Source organism: Eutrigla gurnardus (genome assembly GCF_963514095.1).
Source record: "Eutrigla gurnardus genome assembly, chromosome: 7".
Taxonomy (NCBI): domain Eukaryota; kingdom Metazoa; phylum Chordata; class Actinopteri; order Perciformes; family Triglidae; genus Eutrigla; species Eutrigla gurnardus.
The window spans coordinates 8223014-8248681 of NC_139921.1; the positions used below are offsets into that span (position 1 = coordinate 8223014).

At 41.9% G+C, this 25668-nt stretch overlaps 1 protein-coding gene across 1 annotated transcript in view; it reads left to right on the forward strand.

The window, feature by feature from the left end:
- Positions 1 to 4566: 4566 nt before the first annotated feature.
- Positions 4567 to 25668, forward strand: part of dicer1 (dicer 1, ribonuclease type III) — a 34532-nt gene continuing 13430 nt past the window's right edge. The window contains exons 1-24 of the mRNA XM_084014023.1: positions 4567 to 4693; positions 6833 to 6879; positions 7187 to 7296; positions 8025 to 8226; positions 8369 to 8531; positions 8661 to 8791; positions 8902 to 9036; positions 9198 to 9358; positions 9527 to 9695; positions 11283 to 11755; positions 13685 to 13817; positions 15512 to 15754; positions 15910 to 16064; positions 16346 to 16478; positions 17140 to 17215; positions 17329 to 17468; positions 17966 to 18145; positions 18259 to 18472; positions 18569 to 18722; positions 18819 to 19001; positions 19832 to 19937; positions 21704 to 21879; positions 23141 to 23897; positions 24430 to 24582. Of these exons, the coding sequence (XP_083870149.1) occupies positions 8113 to 8226; positions 8369 to 8531; positions 8661 to 8791; positions 8902 to 9036; positions 9198 to 9358; positions 9527 to 9695; positions 11283 to 11755; positions 13685 to 13817; positions 15512 to 15754; positions 15910 to 16064; positions 16346 to 16478; positions 17140 to 17215; positions 17329 to 17468; positions 17966 to 18145; positions 18259 to 18472; positions 18569 to 18722; positions 18819 to 19001; positions 19832 to 19937; positions 21704 to 21879; positions 23141 to 23897; positions 24430 to 24582 (4149 nt within the window). The 5' untranslated portion in view covers positions 4567 to 4693; positions 6833 to 6879; positions 7187 to 7296; positions 8025 to 8112. The remainder of the gene's footprint in view (positions 4694 to 6832; positions 6880 to 7186; positions 7297 to 8024; positions 8227 to 8368; positions 8532 to 8660; positions 8792 to 8901; positions 9037 to 9197; positions 9359 to 9526; positions 9696 to 11282; positions 11756 to 13684; positions 13818 to 15511; positions 15755 to 15909; positions 16065 to 16345; positions 16479 to 17139; positions 17216 to 17328; positions 17469 to 17965; positions 18146 to 18258; positions 18473 to 18568; positions 18723 to 18818; positions 19002 to 19831; positions 19938 to 21703; positions 21880 to 23140; positions 23898 to 24429; positions 24583 to 25668) is intronic.

Here is a 25668-nt window from a genome sequence, read left to right on the forward strand (position 1 = left end):
GTCAAACCTCATGCCCCGAAGCGAGCACTCCGCTCCTCTACTTCAGCTGGCCGGCTGGTACCACCATCGCTGAAATCAAACAAATGTCGCTCAGCAAAGTCCAGACTCTTCTCTGTTCTGGCGCCTCAGTGGTGGAACGAACTCCCGACCAATGTCAGGACAGCAGAGTCATTTGCCATCTTCCGAAAAAGGCTCAAGACTCACCTGTTCAGACTTCACCTCGACTCTACATAGCATGACCCACTAACACCCTCCCTCGACCCCCCCCCCCCCCCCGCAAAAAAAAAAAAAAAAAAAAAAAAAAACTCGGATCGTAGCACTGTTACTCTTGAAGTACTACTTTACTCAGATGAGGACCTAGCACTTGTTCTATTTTTAGCTCTTACTGCATCGGCAATGATACGTCGTGGTTTCTTTGTTTCCTTCTTTTGACAAATGTACTTATTGTAAGTCGCTTTGGACAAAAGCGTCTGCTAAATGACCTAAATGTAAATGTAAATGTAAGTTGCCTATAAATGGCTTAATGAGACGTGATCATGCAAACTGTTGTTTATTCTCACGCTTGTGACCGTTTTTAGCCTTAAGTAAACTTTTTACTTCCGGCAATTGCATTCAAGCTTAAAAAAAAATAAAAGTGGATTTGATTTGTGAAGATTTTCTTACTGAACAAAACGTCTAAATATACTGAACGTTTTAGGAGAGCTTAAATCCAAAATACAGTGGGAAAATCCTATTGGCTTTTTGTCGATGGAACCAGTGAGATGCTAACTCTATTGGCCGATAAAAATACATCAATCCTGCAGCACTCTACAGATGCCAAACATTCCAATGAAAGAAAACATTTATTTAATTTTCTGCAATTCTGTGCACCAACAGAATCTTTAAAATTGTACATAAGTAGAGTTTTAAATGAACTGGAAAACGAATGAAATACACTGATTTCGTTAGAATCTCCTTCCAATTAAAATCAGAATACAGATTAGATTTAGGTGAAAGAAAGTTCCTGATAGAGGGCCCTTTCCAGTGGAGGAAACCCCATGCAGTGGCCGATAGGTTTCAACATGATTCACCTTAAATGCTTCACGATAAAACCCTGGTTCCTACGAAATTATCTTTCCATACATCTAAACTACTGTCAGTTTTGTTTGCAGGGAACCTTTTTTTTTTGGATTGAATGGTAACGGTTTTAAACTGTTTGAAACGTGGTTTACCAGCAAAACTAAACACACAAAAAAACACCCCCGCTACAAAACTACATAGTTCTGTCAAGGAAACAAAACTAACTGTTGGATTTAGGAAAAAAACAATGGTTTGGCTTGAAATGACTATGAAATTGAAACAAAACAAAAATGCAACTAAAGTACTTAGTTTAAACTAAGAGCAGTCTCCTGGGTGGAAACCGTGTGTTGTTTTTACCTGTCCACCACACTAACCTTGTCCCAATGTGGGCTTCCACAGACTAGTTTGAAACATCATTTGTGATACGTCAAGGTCAAGGTCGAACGTAATCTCAGACAAAATACATTTAGGCCTACCTCGAAATGTAATTCACAATCCAATTTTGTTAACATTATTTTTTTTTAGAGACCAGGCTGCCTGCTGGCTAAAGTCACTCACTGGCCAGAGTCCCAAAATAGTGTGCTAGTCCCTCTGAGTCTGGGATCGGACTTAAGAATAAAGAGGGCAGTTTAAGGTCTTCACAAGGATACGGTAGTGTGTGTGTGTGTGTGTGTGTGTGTGTGTGTCTCCAGTGACCATGGCCAGAACCACTCCAACAGTGAAAGGACTGACCTTGTAGAAGCATATTATCTTTTGTATTGGAACCTCAATCCTTCCGTTTCAACAGTGCAATAAATTACACATTTTAAACCCTTTGTATTGTGTGTGTCTGTTTTGTTTTAACTTTTAAGGGTTGAATATACAGTAAGTGTGAATTCAGTTGATTTCTACAAGAAGAATATCCCAGCTCTCATAAACCTAGGACCGTATTCACTAACATCGTGAGAATCTTCTCAGAGAGCTAACTAACTTAGTCTAAACATTTCTAGCAGAGATTCCGAGCTTTGAAGTGATTTAGGAAACTTCTCTGAGCAACGTTGAGGGAATGGAACTGTTATCCATAGTGAGGAAGGAAAGTGAAAATGGCTCAGTTTTTGCGATTGCTGGTCAGTCTATGTAAGTAGCACCGTTGGTCATCATGTTAATCCATAAACCAGTGAACACTGTTGCTTTTTTGAAGTTGCCACATATTGTAGTGTGGTGAGCACTTTCATTTCTAGTGTTATAGCATTGGGAGATGTGAGCTCATCTCAAGTTAGATAGACAGCAAACATTAATCTTTCCACCATTTTCTCCTCTGCTTCAGAAACTCACTCTTGAATGAATTGAATCACTTGATGAATCACTTTTATCTTTACCAGGATCTTGTCTCAACTGTGAGGACAAATTATTAGAATTTCAGCAACTCTTTGTACTAGGAAGCTTTATGAATACAGACTCTGATGTGTAGAATAATTTAAAAGATGTGTATCAAAATGATCAAATGTCAATATTCATTTTGATGTCACACTGGTGAGTTTCTCATATAGGCTACTCATATTAGGCAACTATGTTTTTTAAATGGTCACTTTACATGCAATTTGATTCATATGCATGCATTTGTTGTTCTTATATTTGCTTTTACAAACAAAGATGGAGGTTATGGCTCCAAATAATTTAAATTATATTGAAATGCCATCAGATGCCATATTGGCCTTAAATCCAGTAACAGGTTAAATCTGATATTATTGAGTCTCTCTGAAACTGAAAGATCATGTTATTTATTTTCTATGGACTTTGCAGGAAAGGAAACAATACGTACCATATTCTCACTGTATCCAAGGATGTTGGTCGACCTACTGACTGGACAGCAGTGACTAAGAGTGGTAATGTTGCCATCTAGAGGAGCTCATGTAACATAGCGAATAACTTCAGTAGGAAGACTGAATATGGAAATAATGTAATAGGATTTAAAGTGTTCCTCCAGCTGTACCTTAATTCCTTTGACTGTTGGATAAGAAATATGTATATCTGCCAATGTTAATGTAAGATATGTTTTAAAACCCTTAGGAGTCTTTGGCTATTTGGGTTATTTTTTAATACTTATGATTATGCCCTTGCCAATTGTTAACCTGGTACCTATATGACCTGGCTTTTTTCAGTTTGACTCACTGTATCAACACATTGGGCCCATACACAAAACATAACAATAATAATCAGATTTGGAAAACTCTCCTCTGGATCACTGAGATGGGTGTTCCTTAATATCGCCCTGAATCTGTTTCTTGTCATGATAGTGGCTGGAAACTACAAACAAGGTGTGGTTCTGGTTCCAATAGTCTGGGACACTTGGCAGCGACACCGACGCGGTGTATATGAGTGGACCAAGAGATTTTGTACTTTTAACAAAATTGTTGGTGTTTTTGTAGAGTGTCCTCATTGTATCCGTGGAGAAATACAACTGGAAAAGATCCATTGGTGAGAGTGATGAATGTGTGTTTACCTGGGCTCTACCTACTGGCTTGTGGAGTAGTATCAAGATTGTTTCCCATCTTCCAGGGTTTAGAGCTGTACTGTGGCTGTGCTGACTGGCCTAGTGGAGCTCTTGATTGATTGGGTTTGATTACCCCTTCCACTTCAGGACACTTCGGCATTCAGGAGCTGGGGATTGAGCCTCTGATTTTCTGATTGGAAGATGACTCACTCGACCTCTGAGCCACAGCCATCTGAAATGGTAATAGAATAATGTTAACTGAGATAATAAATCAGGTGAGAAGTAGTAGGGTCATTTTCTCATCGACTTCCATGCAATAAGACTTCTTTTTGCAACCAGAGAAGGCAGCATAAGTGGGAGACGATGGATGGATGTACTGGACATAATGTTTACACTGTATTTGTAGGCCTTTTGCTGCTGCTGTAATAGGTGAGTTTACCCTCTGGGTATTAATAAAGTCCAGGTATTTTATTCTGTTTTCATATTTGTAATACAATAATACAAACTGACTCATGTACATTATTTGTATTGTCTCGTTTTATTTGTAATATTATTTGCAATGTCTAATTGTTATTCAATTCAAACAACTTTATTGATCCCAAAAGGGCAATTAATTCGTAGCTTAAACCATCCACATATAAGCACATTGACAACACTGTCATACATATCAACAGCAGGAATAAGAATAAGATATATGTCAGAAAAACATCAGATCAGCATCATGTGCAAGGGGCAGCATTTTTAGCTGACTCGAAGTGCACGTTTATTCATTGATTAAACAAAATGCTAAATTGTGCTTGTTGCTCGGATAGAACATGTGTTAGTGAATTCAGACAACGGTTTCTCTTCTTCTCTGCCGTAAAATGAGGTCAGTGACAGTGGAACCGTCGAGTCCTCCAGACTTTTGGCACATTACGAAGGTCAGATATTCTCGTTCAATTTAGTAATATCGCGTACCAGAAAGCGAGTGGCAGTGACGGAGTTTACGCCGGGTTTACGCTGATGTTTTGGCGTAGCAGAGGCCCGGGTGAAGGGAAGTGGTCCCACCGTGAACGAGTAGCCACCAAATCGGGACAGCAAGAGTGAATGGCAGTGAGGATATCGAACGGATCATTTCAAATATTTTTAGCTCAGACCATCTGTTGAAAACACATACATCAGGTGAGATTATTTACCGAGTGTTATGTTTCGTCTTTTTGGAATAACGTTATTGTTTTGCATGTGTTGGCCTTGTTAGCTATTAGCTATTAGCTAGCTAGCATGCTGACATGGTGATGCTGCATGGTGGCTGTGCTCGCCGCTTCAGACGTTGTGTTGCGTTGCACGTTGTACATTTTGGGTGAAGCTGTGTTTAAGTTTAGCTGTGTAAGTCACGCAGCCGGGGTCAGGTGAGCACAATCGGACATACTATTAAAATAATCAGCTCAATAACCGGTTCCATCGCGGGCCGTTTGATTTCAGATTGGCTAGCATGCTAGGTTAAGTTACTCCGTTGAACGCTGCGGGAGGTTTTCTATTGCAGTTATACGAGCCTTTGCCCAGTCGGTAAAGCTATGTAACAGGTTAATGGGCTGTCTGAGACATGTCTGGTGACTTAATTTGTACCAAGTCTTCTTTTACAACATAGCATTTGCTAAGCTAACGTAACGTAAATACACAAATCTCTCAATTAGTATTGTTAACGTTAGCGCCTAGTTGTTTGTCAATGTAAGCTAACGTCACCCTGCTCATACTTTGCCACCAATAATGACGCCAATCTTGAGGGTATGTTTATTTTTTTAGTATGCAGGTAATCTCAAGCAGACATCTCCTAATATTCAGTCAAATATCTTTAACGTTATGGCCATAATTATGAATTCAGCTAGTTTCCTATAACGTTTAGTGCTTGGCAAAAACGGAGCTGCTTAGCTGCTAAATAGCTAGCGAATGTTACTCAGCATGGTCTGTGCCAGTTACGTTAACGTCAACGTAAATGTAATAACCCAGTGTCGAGCTAAAAACATTAAATAACCATATATGTATTCATTGTTTACATGTTGAGGGAGGAAGCTGTCAACATGATGGTTCACCTTGTCCAGAGAATAACAGAAATTAATGTCTAGGTTATAAAATGAATGACAGCCAGTGGATAAGATGCAATGAAAATGAATAATTCTGGCTAATCTTCTCGACTTTGTATTCTGCATGTGTGCCTGCTAGATACAACTCTTCCTTCAGAAAAACTGTGGGTGTAATGGCAGATGCGTTGGCATGGCAATATGAGCTCACAGGTGTGAAAGCTTCAGTCATTTTAAGCTGATATTGGGATCAAGGTTACTTTCAGGCCCCTTTCAGAGCAATACTTTTTTTGTGAATGTTCTCGCAATTTGATATGTCGTCGTCATGTTTGAAAAGACGTCGTCATGTTTGAAAAGACGCCTGCATTTTGTTGCCCTGTTAAGTCTGTCAGCGTTGGACCTAGCATTCCTCTTACTCTTCCTGTGACTGACGGTATCTCAGGCCCAATCTGCATAGTGTTAAGGTAAAAGTCTGAACATGCATACAAAGTATGTCTTGTGTCAAACGTTAACACGTTTCACACATTGGTCAAGATGATCAGTTCTCTGATGTGCTTGAAAAAAAAAAAAAAAAAAACTATATATATATATATATATATATTAGTGTAGCAGCAGAGCAGCAGCATTACACACAGTAATAACACTGTAAGTAAAGATAAACAACACAATAAGTCAGGTGTCGTGTCAGGTCATGTTAGGTGAAGAGTGAAACGGAGGTCAAAAAGTGGCTGATGGTTTTACACTCTTGTTTAAGTGGAATATGCTGATTCCAAATGTTATGCCACTGCTGTTTTACGGCACTTATCTTACCGTATTCAAGTTCTATATGCTGGCTCTTATTGACATATGATGATTATGGTATGCTGCTAATGTGAGTGATATTTTTTTCCCAAAGGGGAAACACTAAAAAGTATACATATATAAGTGATGATTCTCAAGGCGTATTCACACGTTACTCGCAAAAATTTGATTGCGGGATCATCATCAAATGTGAGCAGCTCGATTAATATAAAGACTTGTGTTCGCTGCACCAAGCTTAGTCCTGGGATCGGTTACAGCCGTGGGGCTTAGCAGTACTCACAGTAGCGTCGCGTGCTGTGGTTGCGATTTTGGACTGTGTCAAAAATGTGTTGAAAAGCTTGTCTAGTGATGGATCCTTCTTCCCCCTGCTCCTCTTTGTCAGCATCTGGCACCCAGCAGTGCCATACCTTTCTCATTTTGCTGTCTGCTTTTGTGTTTGCAGCGCTGAGGACCCGGTCACACTTCCTGACACTTCCCATTGATGTAGAGGTGAGATGTGTTACAGTACACTCACAGTACAGACATGACTAACAGAAGCAACACATGCAAAACAGATGCAGTTTATGTGGACTCTAACACTTCTTCTACATTTCATATCCATTTATATTATATTCACCGAAGAGATTCTGTTGTAGGTTTTTACTTATAGGTCGTGATCAACTTTTATTACTGGTTCTACATCTAGAATTACTTTTTCATTGTCATCTATTATGCTGTTAAATGTGCCATATAGACTTTTAAAATGTCTGTGTTATGTCTTAAATGCAAGATTATAACAATGTTTTTGTTTTCTCAGGTCTGTTTTCAATAAATGTCGGGGAACATCAGGAGTTGATTAAGTTATATTTTATCATGAAGCCCAGATTAAGTGTTGTCTGCTCATCCAGAAAGTCTCCTTTATTACCTGTAAGTATAATTCCGAAGACATACATTTTTTTAGTATTATTACATTATTTACCAAGCAATCTCCTCATTTAGCACCATTGGTTTCAAGCTGTACTCAACCTCTAAACAAACATTTGTCATGTTGCAGACGAGCTTTAAACAAACCAGATCCAAGATCCGAGTTCATGTGTGTAGATGTGATAGAAAAAATGTCTTTGATCACACACTTACCTGATAAATTCTGGTTTATCAGGTAAGTGCATGAACTACACTGTAGACTGAAGTCCCTGCTTGTGCTGCTTTAACACCAAACGCAAAGCGAGGAAAGATTCCATACATAGTCAATGCAAAGATGATTAGATGCAAATTTTCACTTGGTGGAATGAATGAATGAGGCGAAGCATTTAAAAAGTTGTTTGCTTGTCTTCTTGCACACAGACCGAACAAATGCATTTCTACAAATCAACATCATTACGTTAATTCAGCATCATTTTTATCCATTTATTGCAATTAAATCACAGCTAAATATTTAATTTAGGGTGATCCCACAGTCAAACTCGCATGAGTTACGTAGAAGGGAAAATTTGCATCGCTTTTAAACCTGTAAAAGATTTGGTCCCAAGACGAGTTCAAAATTCAATGTCAACAGTAGACGTGCCCGTTAGCTGTCCCTTCTCACCCCTAGTTTGTCCACTGTTATATCTGCCATCTACAGTCCATTAACACAGTGTCCTCATTTCTGCTGCCAGTGAACTTCTGAAAAGAAGAGGATGATGAAATGAGATAAAGTGGACGACTGGAGGAGCCCAGCCCCCCTCACCTCCACCTCTTTGAAGCATGGCAGGCCTACAGCTTGTCACCCCTGCCACTTCACCCATGGGGCCTTTCTTTGGTCTGCCATGGCAGCAGGAGGCTATCCATGATAACATCTATACACCTAGGAAATATCAGGTGAGGTGGCTGCCATTCACATGGCTGTGTTTACCAGCTGCTTGTGGATTGTTTTAGCATGTGCAGGCTAAGGAAACACTTTGTTTCCTTACATTAGTATTGTATTTATAGTTGACTATCTGCTATGTACCTTCTTCCACAGGTAGAACTTCTTGAAGCAGCTCTTGAACACAATACTATCGTCTGCTTGAATACTGGCTCAGGGAAGACCTTTATTGCAGTACTTCTTTCAAAGGAGCTCTCCCACCAAATCCGTGGACAATACCAAGAAAATGCGAAGAGGACGGTTTTTCTGGTGAACACAGGTAGCTGCAACACATGATGCCTGCTGTTGCTTTCAATGTGACATTTAAGCTTGTTTATTTAAATGCAAGCCATTTAACTTGAATTGAATCTTTTCAAGTAGCTTACTGTTTCTGTTCCACACTGTCCAGCTTTGTCTGTGGTTCAGCAAGCAGCTGCAGTCAGGACTCACTCTGACCTCCAAGTGGGAGAGTACTTTGATCAGGAGGAGACCTCAGCATGGACTGACCAACGGTGGAGTGAAGAGATAATTGAGAATCAGGTGTGCTGATCATTGACTGATATTTTTCACTCTACAGCTCTGAATGTCATTCCATAGCCCGAATCACATTGTTGACAACAATAAGTCACTCTCAACTTTGTCTTATGCAGGTGCTGGTCATGACTTGCCACATATTCCTGCACATTCTGAAGAATAAAATCTTACCGTTGTCTAAAATCAACTTGGTGGTTTTTGATGATTGTCACCTGGCCATAACAGATCACCCTTACTGTGAGATAATGAAGGTGAGATTGGTTGCGAAGTAAAATGATGTAATTTTTTTTTCTTTGTGTGACTGGCAATCAGTTGTCCAAGAGAATTGTGAATGACCTGGCTCTCTCTCTCTCTCTCTCTCTCTCTCTCTCTCTCTCTCTCTCTCTCTCTCTCTCTCTCTCTCTCTTTGCAGCTGTTTGAGGACTGCTCATGCAGTCCTCGTATCCTGGGCCTCACAGCCTCCATTCTGAATGGAAAGTGTGACCCATCAGAACTGGAGCATAAGATCCAGAATCTGGAGAGTATCCTGAAGAGCAATGCTGAAACTGCCACTGACCTTGTGGTCCTGGACAGGTACTATAAGCGATTATATACGACCTATTATTGATTTCAGTGATTAGTTTGTTCCAGCAGAGAGTATAATCACCTGATGAATGAGAATCACTCATGGTAGAAAATCAGCATGCCAGTAGCAATTAACTGCAAGGGGTATATTAACCGATGCACTGTGTTATATTTCAGATACGCCTGTCAGCCAAGAGAAGTGGTGCTGGACTGCGGCCCCTACCTGGATAAGAGCGGCCTCTCTTCCTGTCTGCAGGCAGAGCTGGACGACGCTATCCACTTCCTAAATGACTGCAACATATGTGTTACCAGAGAGGACCGTGACCCCACATTCATCTCCAAACAGGTCAGACTGATGCATAGTAGTTTTATTCATTTTGTATTTGTTTCATTATGTCATCATATGATTTCTTTTTTTAAATTTGTTCTGACTTGAATTTTCCTTTCGGTAATGCACTTTAAACTGACAACAAACTGTTTGACACTGTGTTTCTGACTTACGGTATGCAACAGATTTCTGTTGAGAAAAACTACATGATGGGAGAAAGTAGTACCCATTTTTTTGTAATTTTCCTGTATTGTGTGACACTGATGTTTTAAAGGATTCTCTTTTCTTGCTTTTTTTCTTTTGTACGGAACATTGCATGCTGAAAGGATTAGCAAATTAAGTTAAACTAAAGCTGCAATAATCCATGTTTCTAAAATGTAAGGGACCGATAATTACTTATGATGTTAAACAGGTCTTGAAATACGTGCGTGCATGTAATTCTCAGTTACACATCAGTTATTTCTAATTGATAACATTGCGGTGAGAAAAGACTACACTGACTGCACACAGGTATCGGTACTTGGAGCGACCAAAATTAATGAGGACATTTAGTGGAGGAAAATTAAACTAAGCATTGCCACAATAAAGTGTATTGATTTGTGCTTTAGCACATGACCGCCAAAAAAACAATCGATCAACCTTATTTTCTCTCTCTCATTTCTAGCACCGCCGCACAATATCTCTTTTTTTAAAAAGAGTCGGGGAAACTTTACTTTTATTGTTATCAAACGAAGAAAATTTCTCTCATAATCATAAAATGTTTCTAAATCAATACAAGAGTTCATCCTTCTAAATCAATACTAGAGTTCTTCCTTCTCAATCAATACTAGAGTTCTTCCTTCTTGTATGAATGAAGCAGTACATGAATTGAAGCAGCAGCGCTGTGTGATCACAGCAAACCCCACCATGAGTGGAGTCAACCTGGGCCTTTTTGTGGGGTTAAATGTTCCTGCATCTTAATTTAGATCCTGGTCCCTGCAATACAAAGACTTCCTCAAACAGTCCCTGATCCCCAGGGGAAATTCCTGCGGTCTAAACAGGGCTGATTCAGTGACATCAAGTTTCTAAAAATGTTCTCACTACAATGAACTCGCTATTAACACTAACATCAACTAACATCAACATGAAAATTGGTTCCGTTGGAACACAAGAGTCTCTTCTTTACTCTCCCTTTTATAGACATGTCCTCTTTATGCTGTTTCATTCACATATCTTGACTATCCACGAGTCCCCCCCTTTAAAGATACCCAAAACTGCATGGGATTAGCATAAAGTAGACCTATCTATAAAGGGGCCAATGGGTTTAATTCACGTATCTTCAGGTGAGAGGTCAATGGATTCCTTTGAAAATCAGCGTTGATCAGCCCCATTCACTACAAACCAGCATGACCTGGTTGATATCGGTTTTTCTTCTTCGTTTTTTTGAGTTTCTAATGATACCAGTAGCATAAGTAGCCTGCTACAGCCTCTTAAAAAGAGTAGATCGGCCAGGATTGGACCAGCAACAGGGTTCACAAGTTAATTTAAATATTGCCAGAAAGTTTCTTGAGGCTATAAGTGAGAAAGCCATCAAACAGCTGTTTACACTGTGTCTGTCCTCTACAGGTCCTGGGTGACTGCCGGGCGGTGCTAGAGGTCCTTGGACCCTGGTGTGCAGACAAGGCAGCAGGCATCATGGTGCGGGAGCTCCAAAAATACATCAAACATGAGCAGGAGGAGCTCAGCCGCAAGTTTCTGCTCTTCACCGACACCATCCTGCGCAAAGTGCATGCCCTCTGCGAGGAGCATTTCTCCCCCGCCTCCTTGGACCTGAAGTTCGTCACCCCCAAGGTCCTCCGGCTGCTGGAGATCCTGCACGAATACAAGCCCTTTGAGCGGCAGCAGTTTGAAAGCGTTGAGTGGTACAATAACCGCAACCAGGACAACTATGTGTCCTGGAGCGACTCTGAGGATGAAGATGAGGACGAAGAGGTGGAGGTCAAAGAGAGGCCCGAAGCCAACTTTCCCTCGCCGTTCACCAACATCCTGTGTGGGATCATCTTTGTGGAGAGGCGGTACACAGCAGTCGTCCTCAATCGGTAGGGCTCTGTCCTTTTCATGGCTGTTTCACATGTGGTGTGAGAGCTGTGCTTCATACACACCCTATTGTACTTTGGCTGTTTTGAATACACCAGTAGTGATGGGTCGTAAAGGATTTGATCGTAGATCGCAACCAAAAACTCACAATAAGTTGATTGTGGTGAAATTCCATTATCGAGATTAATAGTAAATATCGTCACGAGTAACTTGGAAAAAGATGATTAGCTGGCTGGCATGGTAGAGAAGTGAAAAATAGAGCCTGGTTTTTTATAAAAATATATTTATCCTTTATTTATGAAAGGAGACCTTTATGATCATCTTATTTAAAGGAGTCATAACCTGGTTTTATACGTATCCAGCCCCCCTTGGATCGCTTTGGATCAATTCGTAAAACTTATTAGAAAAAAAAAAAAATTTTTAATCAAACATTGAGCTTGTTCTGACCCTTTTTCGTACCGCAATTTTATCACGCGAGATTACGCGCGAGGTTTTGACTGGTCCGGATGTGCATTGTATAATATGTAATGAGGCGCGCGTTGATTCGCCGCAGGAAGGACAGAGCCGGGGGGGCTTGCCTGCATGCAGACTCCAAAACATAAACAGCCCCCTGTCATGGCGCACACACTAAATGACGAACCTTACGGAATTCAGGCGATTATGTACGAACCAGAGTCGGAACCCGAACCGGAGAGTGAAGAGCCAGAGACGGTTGAAGAGACACGTTTACAGCAGGACGTCAGGTAGCGGACGGGGCGGGGTTGGGTGGTGAAAGAGGGGTGGGCTTATGCAAGTAGCCTCCACGGTGACGTCACCGTAGGCGCAGAATCAAAATCTCGTGCTTTAGGAATGCACACCCTTGTGTGCTATTCCTGTTCGGAAAAAGAGCAGAAGCGAAAAAACGGCGCCACTTTCAAACTCCAGCCTTTCAGGCAAGTTTCAACTGAGGTCAAACACAGATATGCATGTTTTAACAAGAGAAATTGCGATTTCCTGGTGATGACTCCTTTAAGAGCAACCTCCGATTCTGAAAAGTGAAGCCAAATGCTGAAGTGCCTTAAACTTGCATTCTCTCTACTGGCAGTAAGGGGGCTATCCCTGTGGAAGTCTGATTGCATGGAAGTCTGTGAAAATGACCCTACTTCTTACTTGATTAATTATCTCAGTTAACATGGTAAACATAAGTTTATGGTCTCAATCTCTAGTTTCAAGTCTTCTTCAATACAGCATGATGTTCATTTCATAATCCAGCAGAACTCGTGGCTTCAAAACTAGGGGTGAGAATCGTCAGTCACCTCACGATTTGATTCAATTACGATTCACAGGGTCACAATTCGATTATTAAACGATCATCACGATGCATCTCTATTTTGGATTTAAGTATAATGAGAACTTTTCCTTGAAATCTTTCAAACCAATTCCTATTTGTAGAATACAGTTGGTGTGCTACATTACTTAAACACTTATACTAAGTACTTAAAAAATCAACAAAATCTATTATGGACTACTGCAGCAATGCAGATTCGTGCAACAAAGCATTGCAATGCATCATAGAATTTATTATTTCTCCGACTTTTATTCAAAGCCGTAGTCCACAAAACAATGGGGGATATCACATCGACTACGTCCACTTAATAAAAATAGTCCATGTCTGTCTTATTTTTTTATTAACAAAATGTAAAGTGATGCCAGTGAGTTTTGAGCATATTTTGAAGATTATTGGGATGATATTGTAAATTGTAATTTAATTTGGCCAGGATAATTGTGGATAATCCCATGCCAATGGACAGGTCTCCTGTGAAGCTTCAAACATGCAGAATTACTCACTTATTGACAATGATGGTCAATGTGATGATCAGCTGCAGAATGTAAAACCTGTACAATGACAGTGATGTGTTATCAGTGACACGCTGTCTGTGGTTCTTCCTAAGTCTGATCAAAGAGGCGGGGAAGCAGGACCCGGAGCTGGCTTACATCAGCAGCAACTTCATCACCGGCCACAGCATCGGCAAGAACCAGCCTCGGAACAAGCAGATGGAGGTGGAGTTCAGGAAACAAGAGGAGGTAAATGGGCAGGAATCATGAGGAAATGTGAGACACAAGTCCCTTATATCATATTTTGACATGCACTATATTGCCAAAAGTATTCACTCACCCATCCAAATGATTGAAATCAGGTGTTTCAATCACTTCCATGGCCACAGGTGTACAAAAGCAAGCACCTTGGCATGCAGACTGTTTCTACAAACATTTGTGAAAGAATGGGTCGCTCTCAGGAGCTCAGTGAATTCCAGCGTGGTACTGTGATAGGATGCCACCTGTGCAACAAGTCCAGTCGTGAAATTTCCGGAGCTGGGCTTTCCAGTGAAAGGAACTCTGAATGCTTCAGCATACCAAGAGATGTTGGACAATTCCAGTCTCCCAACTTTGTGGAACAGTTTGGGTATGGCCCCTTCCTGTTCCAACATGACTGTACACCAGTGCACAAAGCAAGGTCCATAAAGACATGGATGAGAGAGTTTGGTGTGGATGAACTTGACTGGCCTGCACAGAGTCCTGACCTCAACCGATAGAACACCTTTGGGATGAATTAGAGTGGAGACTGAGAGCCAGGCCTTCCCTCCAACAACAGTGTGTGACCTCACAAATACACTTCTGGAAGAATGGTCAAAAAGTCCCATAAACACACTCCTACACCTTGTGGAAAGCCTTCCAGAGGAGTTGAAGCTGGGTGGGATGATTAAGAATGAGATGTCACTTAAGTTCATATGTGAGTCAAGGCAGGTGAGCGAATACTTTTGGCAATATAGTGTATATATTACAGTCAGTGAATCCGGAGCACGTGGAGCAGCACGGAGTCACTTATTGAATCTGGCATTCTCACACACGGCCCATGCTAGTTGAACGGTGTGTGTTCTGTCAAGCAGCAGTCTTTTCAACCAGCTTCACTGTGCTTAATCAGAGAGTTCTTGTTCCTGTCAGTAGACCTTTTTACTGTGATACTTCAGTCATAGATAACGTGTATGCTGCTGTATTCACACTGAATCTGTCAGCACGTTAGCGTGTCATTCACTGTTTGTGCGTCTGTGTGGAGAACAGCCATCACACTTGGTGAAAGACAAGAACAGGGCATATTAATTACGTGTTATGCTTTAGTCTATACTGTTTTTTGATACAGTATAGGACTGACATAGTTCTCTCGGTGCCTGGTGACACCTTCAAGTCCATCAAGGTAGTATGATTAATTAAATGCCAGTCCTGTTCCATTAAGACTCTCAGTCACTTGTTGGTAATGCCAATATCACTGCAGGAAGAAATCATTCAGGAACATAAACGGTTGAATTCTGAAAATGAAATGATGCATGAAGCCAGTCAGGGCTCCAGGGGGCGACCATTTTGGGCGCACTAAGACCAGAAAAAGGTATTTTATAACATTAAACACTGCTTATAATATCACCAAAAGACGAGCAGTTTTAAGTTTTTTTTTTTTTCTCCATTCCTGTTTATAGTCATTGACCGAATGTGTTTAGAAATTACTAGTGTATATGGGAACTATAAAGAAACTGTATAATAGGTGTATTATTGCGGTGCCAAAAGGCGCAGTGAAAAAATTTGGCTTTACCTAAATTTTGTGCTGGTGCACCTAAATGAAAAAGTTAGGCGCACCAGTGCGACCAATCTAAAGAGTTAGTCCGGTGCCCTGCCTGTGAATGTCATAGGAAAAGTTAAGTTAAGTTATCACAATATTTCTCTCACAGGTTCTGCGCAAATTCCGGGCTCATGAAACCAACCTTCTGATCGCCACCAGCATCGTGGAGGAAGGCGTGGATATCCCAAAGTGTAACCTGGTGGTGCGGTTCGACCTGCCTACAGAGTACAGGTCCTATGTCCAGTCCAAAGGCCGAGCCCGAGCACCTGTCTCCAACTACATCATGCTGGCTGACAGTGAGAGGACCAAAACCTTCGAAGAAGATCTCACTACCTACAAGGCCATAGAGAAGGTGATCTTTTCTCTTTGTGTCGTTTGGTTTGGTCAGCAGTTGATTATTTGAATAATGGAAGGACAACATTTAGAAACTGTTGGTAGACATAGTATATGATGGTTTAATGTGAAGCAGAATGAGGCAGTGATGATGATCTCATTTGCCTCGAGCAGATCTTAAGGAACAAGTGCTCCAAGTCGGTGGAGGTGAGTGAGTATGAAGTGGAGCAGGTGCTGGACGATGACAACATCCTCCCACCGTACGTGCTTCGATCTGTGGATGGAGGTCCCCGGGTCACCGTCAACACAGCCATCGGACACATCAACAGGTAGGGGGACGTTTCAGTAAAGTAGGGCTGGACAATCTCATTATTTTTAGTCTATACCTTGTTATACAAAATATATACATCCTCATATTTTCTCTAAAATAGCATAACTGTTTGACTTAACCCTTTGATGCGTTTGATCATGAGCTGCGTGATCAATCTAGTAAACTAATCTGACCACTCCAACCGAGAAGTTTTCAAATCCTCAGTTCATCCAGAAAATGACAAGTTGGCTCAGGAATGAGAACTGTGTTTGGTAATGTCGTGTCTGCTCTGGTGCTCAGGTACTGTGCTCGGCTGCCCAGCGACCCGTTCACCCACCTAGCACCCAAGTGTAAAACTGCAGAGAGGCAGGACGAACGCTTCCAGTCCACACTCTACTTACCCATCAACTCCCCTCTGCGAGTTCCTATTAAGGTGAGGAAAAGCCAGAGATGCTCACTAGTCCAAAGTCTCTTCTGGATGTAGCTATATTCAAGGAATTGTAAGCATGTACTGTCATCATCACTCCTTCCTCTATTAGCATACAGTATTCATATGAGTCTCACTACAGTGGAATTGCGAACTACCTTGAAAACATTTTTTCTCTTCATTATGAAACTGTGGAAGTCTAGACTTTCTGGGTAATTAATAGGAAGGCTAAAACACAACGACGACCCACAAATAATTAGCTTCAACTGGAATGAACTAGATGAGTGCAGCAGTGTGTGAATCAGCTGGTGAAACAGCCAGCTGGTATTGATGTAGTCCTACATGGTTTCTTCACCTCCTGCTCTAACTTGAGAACAGCCTGGCTAACCTGAGACTTTTTCTCCTCTTTCTATTCTCGATCCACATCCATTTGGCTTTGTTTGCTTTGTTTTCGAGTAAATCAGGGTAATAACCTTCAAAGAAAACAAGACACGTACAAATGCTAATATTTCAGTTATTTTCAAAACAGACATCCGCTCTTGAAATCAGCCATTTTCCTCATCTGGACAGTGTACGTTTTTCCTTCCCTCCCGGGATTTAGTAAGAACAAATCCTATCACAAACTTCTCCAGGTTCATTCATTTTATTGATGTCACTGTCTTCACAGGGTCCGATAATGAACTGTGCCAGACTGGCAGAGAAAGCAGTTGCACTACTGTGTTGTGAGAAACTCCACAAAATAGGTAAAACCAGAATTGCGATTTTGCAAATCCATGATTAGAAAACAATTCCTTGTCGGCCTCTATAGCACTTTCCCTTTTATTTTGATTTGTTTATCTTGTTTTGTTCCACTAAGGTGAGCTGGATGATCACCTGATGCCGGTGGGTAAGGAGACGGTGAAGTATGAGGAGGAGCTTGACCTTCATGATGAGGAGGAGACCAGCGTACCAGGCCGGCCTGGCTCCACCAAGAGGAGGCAGTGCTACCCTAAAGCCGTAAGAAAGCCTGGTCCACTACAGCTAGACTCTCCTGACTCTCATTGGATGCTGAGAATTAGCCTCTCGAAGCAAAGATGGTATTAATACAGTTTATATGAGGCAGGGGCGTTATCTGTTTTCTCATCCCTTCATGACATCTCACCTTAACAGCCAGCAAAATGTGGGAATGAATTTCAGAAAATAAAGAAACATTTACAACCCAAAATATTAAAACTGCATGGAAATAGCCCTTCAAAATGTGGCGGCAAAGCTCATTGAGTCAATGGAGAGCGGGAGTAAAAGGAGACTCTTATGAGCATTTTAAGTCAACACTGAGTTTCCAGCTTTCTGAGCTCAGCTGCCTGTTACACTATGTAGAGAGGACCTCTGGTGGCACCTGCTGGTCACTACAACACATTACATCTACACAGCATCATAAAAAGCTCAGTGTCTGTTTGTGTTTGTGAAAGCTTTTGGATTTCTCGTTTATTTCTCTTGTTTTTTGCCCTCTTCAGATACCAGAGTGTCTGCGGGACAGTTACGCTGTGCCAGAGCAGACCTACTATCTGTACGTCATCGGGATGGTCCTCACCACCCCTCTCCCAGATGAACTCAACTTCCGCAGAAGGAAGCTCTACCCACCAGAGGACACCACCAGGTGCTTCGGCATCCTGACTGCCAAACCCATACCTCGAGTACGTCACCCAGGTTCAAACCTGTCAGTTCAGACAAACATGTTTTCACCTCTAGGAAAGTCTTTCCAGCATTATTGCTTGTGGATGTCAGCTGATCTTCTCCTTCTGTCCAGATCCCCCATTTCCCGGTGTACACCCGCTCCGGAGAGGTGACCATCTCCATCGAGCTGCAGAAGTCTGACTTCACGCTCACCACCGCCCAGCTTGACCTTATCACCCGCCTGCACCAGTACATCTTCTCTCATATCCTCCGCCTGGAGAAACCGGCACTGGAGTTCAAGCCCACGCTGGCCAACTCGGCTTACTGCGTTCTACCTCTGAATGTCTGTGAGTAGACTCGTCTCGGGCAAGCTTAGTGGATCACATTGTGTGTGGAGATGCTTATTGGTTTGTTTCCATGATCCTCTCTCCTGGCTCATTCAGTTGGGGACTCCAACACACTAGATATGGACTTTACGTTCATGGAGGACATTGAGAAGTCTGAGGCCCGCACCGGCATTCCTACCACTCAGTACACCAAGCAGAACACGTTCAACTTCAAGCTGGAGGACTACCAGGATGCTGTCATCATTCCAAGGTACCAACATCTTTGCCCCTCTGTATCTGCCGTGTATAAATGCTTCTGACGTACGAAGGACACCTGTTTGAATTTCTCCCACTGCTCCGCTCCCAGGTATCGTAACTTTGACCAGCCTCATCGCTTCTACGTTGCTGATGTGTACACAGACCTGACGCCGCTCAGTAAGTTTCCGTCACCAGAGTACGAGACATTTGCCGAGTACTACAAAACCAAGTACAACCTGGACCTGTCCAACCTGAACCAGCCACTTCTGGATGTAGACCACACCTCCTCCAGGTCAGCAGAAAATCATTTATCTAGCCTCTTAATTTTGTGCTCAAAGTGCACCAGATTGAACTTTAATTTCCTACATTTCCTCTGAGATTAAAGTGGCAAATTTATTTTTCTTTTTCTTTCTTTCTCTATTAAAATTTGCCATTTTAATATCCAAGAATGTCTTGATTTTTTCCGTTCATAAATGTGTGACTTTAACCACTGAAACTGACATTTTTTCTGAGAAACTGACCCCCCAGCTCTATTTATTTTTTTTACCTACAGCGACCCTAATACGCTGTACATATCGCTATATATCATATTATAAAATCAGTATTTTCCAATATCGTGCAGCCCTATTTACCCATGTCATAATGCATATGTGGAAAAAAGTCCATCCATGATAAAATCGTATCCTCTCATATCTAGCTGTGTGAAGTCTGATAAATGTCCTCTAGTGATGTCATCTGAGTCAGCCTCAGCTATGACTGAAAAGAGTTCAAAATAAGTGATCTTTCAAGACCTGTAGTTTTCTGTTCATTTCTGCTGGAGGCTCAAGGATACATTGCTGCTACTAGCATATACACAACTGAATCTTAATCTAACTGACCGCAGTCTAGTTGCATTGTGGGTAATTAAGGCACCAGGTTTTGACGAGTGCAAGGGATAAAAAAGGCATTTCCCCATGTTCTGCCTATTATGAGTCTAACGACCTCTGAGAGAGATCAGTCCTCTAAACCTAGTGTTGTCTTATAATGATGGATAGGTTTTAAAGTACATTGGCATAAAGTCAGTGTAGTGACAGCACTTTATACGGGTGTGTAAAACAAGGCTTTTATTTTATGTGCTCTCAGACTGAACCTGTTAACCCCTCGGCACCTGAACCAGAAGGGCAAAGCCCTGCCACTCAGCAGTGCAGAGAAGAGGAAGGCCAAGTGGGAGAGTCTGCAGAACAAACAGGTAATTGTTCCGTCAGTATGAAGTTCAGTATGAACGGTGTGATTGTGACAAATTAAGGGCTCTTCTTTTCGTCATTATGGCGGGCTCTCTGTGTAGAAACGCCTTCTGGTGAGAAAGCCCTCACCCCCTCATTCGTTTCAGTCTGAACACAAATGGTCTCGTGGGGAAAAAGCTGCATCCGGCGTACTTATGCAGCATCGTAGTACAGCATCATCTAATAACTCACTGCATATAGATGAGGGGTAAAGGGTTTTTTAAATCCTGCCTCGGGGTGTAATTAACAGTGTTTTGGTGTCTGATAAAACCAAACTGATCAACTGACAGATCTGTTAGATAAAGCTTCCTGATTTACATTTCTTGCTCTCATCAGCACCTGAAATAACACAGAGCCTTCCATTTTTATTATCACAGTGCTGTTTTCAGTCCGTTTGCCAGTTAGACCAGAGCTCTCCATTCCAAACAGCTGACTTCTTGATTATATATTTTGATTATAATCAAAACCGTTTGGATTGTTGATAAAGTTGAGATTCACTAGAGAATCATCTTAAATGACAAATATGAGCAAAATAATTGATGACAAAACACATTAAGAATTGAATTGCGCAGAGAGCATTAAAAAGTCCATACAGGCACACAGACATTTATGGGGTTAATGAACGACTGGGCTATCTCTATTTACATTGTGGTATTTTATATATATATTTATCAAAAACCAATACATAGGCTAGATAAGTGTTTAAAAAAATGTTACCTTGTAAAATGACCTTATTTATTTTTGTTGAATAAGAGTAAATGAGTGTCTGGCCCTTGACTCCTAGCTGGAACATCCACATCCTTGTTTAAAGCCCTGTCAGACTGTTAAGTGATCAGCATTTATTCTAATTCAGTTTTGATATTTAGCTATAAATGTGTTTTAGTCAACAAAACCAAAGACAGTCTTAGTCTAGTTTTCATCGGTCTTTCTTATGCATTTTTGATATGCATGTCTTCTGAGCATTCTGAGCCATCTTTGAAATGTTCAGTTTCCATGGTTACAGGTCTTGTTCCCATGTTTTGCAAGGTTAACAGGAAAGGCACGAGTGACCCGTGTGTGTTCTGTGGTGTAATCCTAATCGTCATTCCTAAACTCTGGCTGTTAGCTCACATAGCATCGCTGCAGCGTCCATAGAAGCCCTTCTTTATGGACTGATCAAGTACTGTTTATATCTGCACTTGATACAGTTCCAGTTTAATCACTACTACAAGAAGCAGATGAAGTCCTGGTGTGAATAATAATTTGGTGCGTCAAGTTTTATTTGTTTGGGTGCCCATTAACATCTGGCTTTTGTCTTCAGTGGGAAATGTAGTTGCGTATATTCATCGGCTCCAGCTCCGATCGGCAGTGATGGGCTCATGACACCCAGATGGATACGCTAATTTTTGCTTAGTTATTTCTTTGTCACGTCAAACCACAAATTCCATCCGTCTCCGTCCAAACAGCGCTCCAACGTCATTCCAAATTAGTCGGCAAACAGTTTGAAAGAGACTGAATAAGTAACGGATTAAACCGCTTTTCACTAACTGTGATGTTTAACGTGAAAACTGACAGGCTTGTCGACTGGCATTAGGAAAAGTGTCTATCTCCTTTTTTGCAGGTTTTCCTGTGTTTAAAATACATGTATATTCAAGCTAATTTAGGTGGGAAAAGCAGATGTGTAGAGAAATGAGTTTCAGCTGCATCGCCTTCCATGTATTCTGTCATGGTCTAATCTTTTGTTGTTTGTTAGATCCTGGTTCCAGAGCTGTGTGCCATCCACCCCATCCCCGCCTCCCTGTGGAGGAAAGCAGTGTGTCTGCCCAGCATCCTCTACCGCCTCCACTGCCTCCTGACCGCCGAGGAGCTGAGAGCCCAGACAGCTAGTGAAGCTGGAGTGGGAGCCCAGACCCTGCCCCCTGACTTCAGGTCCCTGTTGCATACACTAACACAACATATGAGTTCAGGGTTTCATAAAAGTGAGCCACTTTCAGTTATTCCATTTGCTAAATCAGGACTTTCCTTAACCAATGGAACATTGGCCATACACCATATTACTCTACTGTAACACCACAGCAGTGGTTGCATTAGACTTCCCTTTGTCGGTCATTTTGATGGACAGGTTTTCGTGTCATTTTTATTTACATTTCTTCATTATGATAAGACCTAGCTGAGGTGTATTTATATTTTTTGTCAAATTCAGCAAATCTCTCCTCCGGGTCCACTAGCTATCCGTTCTGTGTGCATGCTAAGGAAAAAATCTGCTGTTCCTCCACAGCCCCGGCTCTGTAAATGTGAAACAAATTAAGTGGATCAGACTAAGCTACCAGGGCCTGAACCCACGTTCACTTTTTAAAACAGTTGAAGCTTCTTTTCAGGTTTTTGAATGAAGCTTCAAATGTCTGTTAATACAGCTGAGAGCCTCCATTTGTGTGTGCAGCAGTTTGTGACCACATTGAAAATGTTGTTTTGAATAAGTTAGACGCCAACAAATATGGATTGAAGCAGGATATTTCATTAGTTGAAACCATGTGAATTTTGGAAATGAGTTTCACTGGCACCGCTCTGTAACCCTGGAGCCTGGACTTACCAGTCTAATCTCCCGATGTTAGAATCTATATATGAAGTATGCTGTTGGTATCCTTAGCAACTTGTAAGAATAAATTTAGAGATTTCCAAACCCAATGTGGTGGCAATGCATAGTTCTACAGAACCATTTTTTCAGTGTCAAAATGGCAGAACAGCATTCAGCAGACAGGAACATCCAAACACGCCTGAACTACTGCCAACATGAGAGATAATTGACCCTTTGCGAGGTATCTTCATTTTCAGGCTGGTTGTTTGGATTTTAAGCTAGTCGTTGTAAAATGTTCTGTAATAGTAATACTTGTTACCTGGAGAGGTAGGAGGAGTTATAGCTTCACTCTTTCTCTTTGAACCTGTTACTCCTGCGCTGCTGAGTCAGTTTGCAACCTGGATATTTCCTCCCATATTGTAGATGCTTCTCCCTGAAATGATGGAGCAAGTTCAGTTATACCCCATGGTAGCTCTGGCAGCTTGACAGAGTAGCAGCGAGGGGTGGGGCTTAGCGAAGGGTCAGTAGATGATTTTTGCAGTTGATCGTTTGTGTGTGGACATACCCAAAACAGTTTCCCATCATTCTAATGTATGGATGGTCTTGTCTGGGCAGGTATCCAAACCTGGACTTCGGCTGGAAGAGATCTATCGACAGCAAAACGTTCATCTCCTGTCCTGACTCTGGCAGTGAGGATGATGAGGGTCTCCCAGACACAGAAAGCCCGGACCCTGATTCCCTAACACATCCCTGTAGTCACCACTCTTCCCTGCCCGAGCAGGGGAACCTCACGGCCGCTGAGCCCAGAGAAGCCACATGCACGAGGAACCTAACCAACGGCACTGCCCTAGTCACCGATTGCGACGACGACGGCCACCAAGACAAGCACCTTTACCAACATGACAATTGCCAACGCTCCCAGCCCAGCTCCCCTGGGCTGCCGAGTCCTGAATCAATGCAAACCACTACCTCAGTTCCTGTGCAGCCCTCTCACAGCTTGAAGAAGCCCAGCTCCAGTCCTCTGAAGCCTAGTGATGAATGTACACCAGGGAGGACATCAGACCACGCAAATAAAGCTACCTCAGTCTGCATCCGGGCAGCCACGGGTCCCAATGCCCCCACAGCACCTTCTCCCGATCTTGCTGCTGTCCCCCAGGACAAAGCCCAGACAGGAGACTCCCCCAAAAGCCTAGGGCCCAACCCGGGCCTAATCCTGCAGGCCTTGACCCTATCCAACGCCAGCGACGGCTTCAACCTGGAGCGTCTGGAGATGCTCGGAGACTCTTTCCTCAAGCATGCCATCACCACATACCTGTTCTGTACCTACCCCGACGCCCACGAGGGTCGACTTAGCTACATGCGCAGCAAGAAGGTGAGACACGTCAACACTTATGGGGCACATAATCGTCTGACACAATGTACGTCAATAACACGGCTGTTAGCTTTGCTTGTTAGCTAGCTATCTAACTTGGTTATGTTCCATCACAATTGCAGTGCTAATTTACCTGATGCATTTTATTTAGACACACTTTTGTCAGCCAGGCCACAAAAGAATGAGCAAGTTTGTTGGTGTGAGTACATTCTAACAATAACAACAACAAACGAACATCGTAGCTTCATCGAGACATCACACACAGTACATATGTTTTTTTGGGGGAATTACTTGCTTCTTTGAGTCGTAGAAATATGAGGTTGGCTCTTTTAAGTGTTGCAGTAGGTGATTACAGTAGAGGTCGAAAACATCCACACCACTTCTGATTTGTCACCACTTAGTTTTCATCAGTTTTATTCAGAAAACAATACCGACCTGTTGTATTAAAGCTGAGTTTTCTAAGGCTGCAGTATGTTAATGATGACGGTGTGTACGGCGCTCCATTCATCCCCTTTGGTCTGCCCATGTCCAGGTGAGCAACTGTAACCTGTACCGTCTGGGGAAGAAGAAGGGGCTCCCCAGCAGGATGGTGGTGTCCATCTTTGACCCCCCTGTGAACTGGCTGCCTCCTGGCTACGTGGTCAACCAGGATAAGAGCAGCATAGACATGCCGGATTCAGAGGAGGTCAGTGAGTCCTGCTTCGCTTTCTTCTTCTTTAAAAGGGTTAAAATAAGAATTAGCAGTATTTATGTGAAGGGTTAACCCGAAACTTTAGATAATGTGCTCAGTGAAAGTCCATTCACAACATAGCACAATCATTTCCATCTCGGATGATGTTCTGATGTTGTCCAACCACTCGAGGGCAGGCTTCCCCCTCGTCTAGACACACCATGGTTAACACTTTAATTTCTTGTTGCTGAAACGTGAATCGGGACTAAATTTGACAATCGTTTAAACATTGCAATTAATATGTATAAATCCATCCATCCATCCATTGTCTACCGCTTATCCTGTATTCAGGGTCGCAGGGGGGCTGGAGCCGATCCCAGCTGTCATTGGGCGAAGGCGGGGTACACCCTGGACAGGACGCCAGTCTATATATGTATAAATGTAACTGTTTAAAACAATGCTATTACACTCAGATGATAATATTTTAATTTAGCCCTTTGTACAAGGCAGCTCAAAGTGCATCTAAAAGACAATTATAGATGAAGAATTTAGGAAATTTTACAGAACAGAAAGTAGCCAACTTGTCACTTTATCCTAATCCAGTTTTGTATTTAATAATTCGTACAAGATGAGCCAGGCCTGTGCATAATTGATCAGAGGTGCAGTGCATGCTGGTTAGATTTGTGCTCGATTTGATCCCAACTTGCTGTGACATCATGCACACGGGCAAAGACAACTCCAAGAGGTCGAGGCAGGTGCACTTTTTAGAGCCAGGTGCCGCAGTTGCTCTGCAAGATCCAGGGCATGATGGGAAACACATGGCTGTCGCCTGATCAAAGAGCTGATTGGCTCTTAGTTTCAACAACAAACAAGACAAACCAAGAAAACTTTTTGTGTAATTGTAATATTTAACGCTAGATTACCAGCTTATCTCATGTTATACAATGGTTATTTTATGTGTTAACATAAAAACATTTAATCAAAACCTATCTTTTGTGGTATTAAATCATAGTTGTTTTTAATATAATATATATTGTTAATATAAATAATCATTATTACAATAATAAAGTGTAAGTTGTAGTAATGTATTAAATCATTATT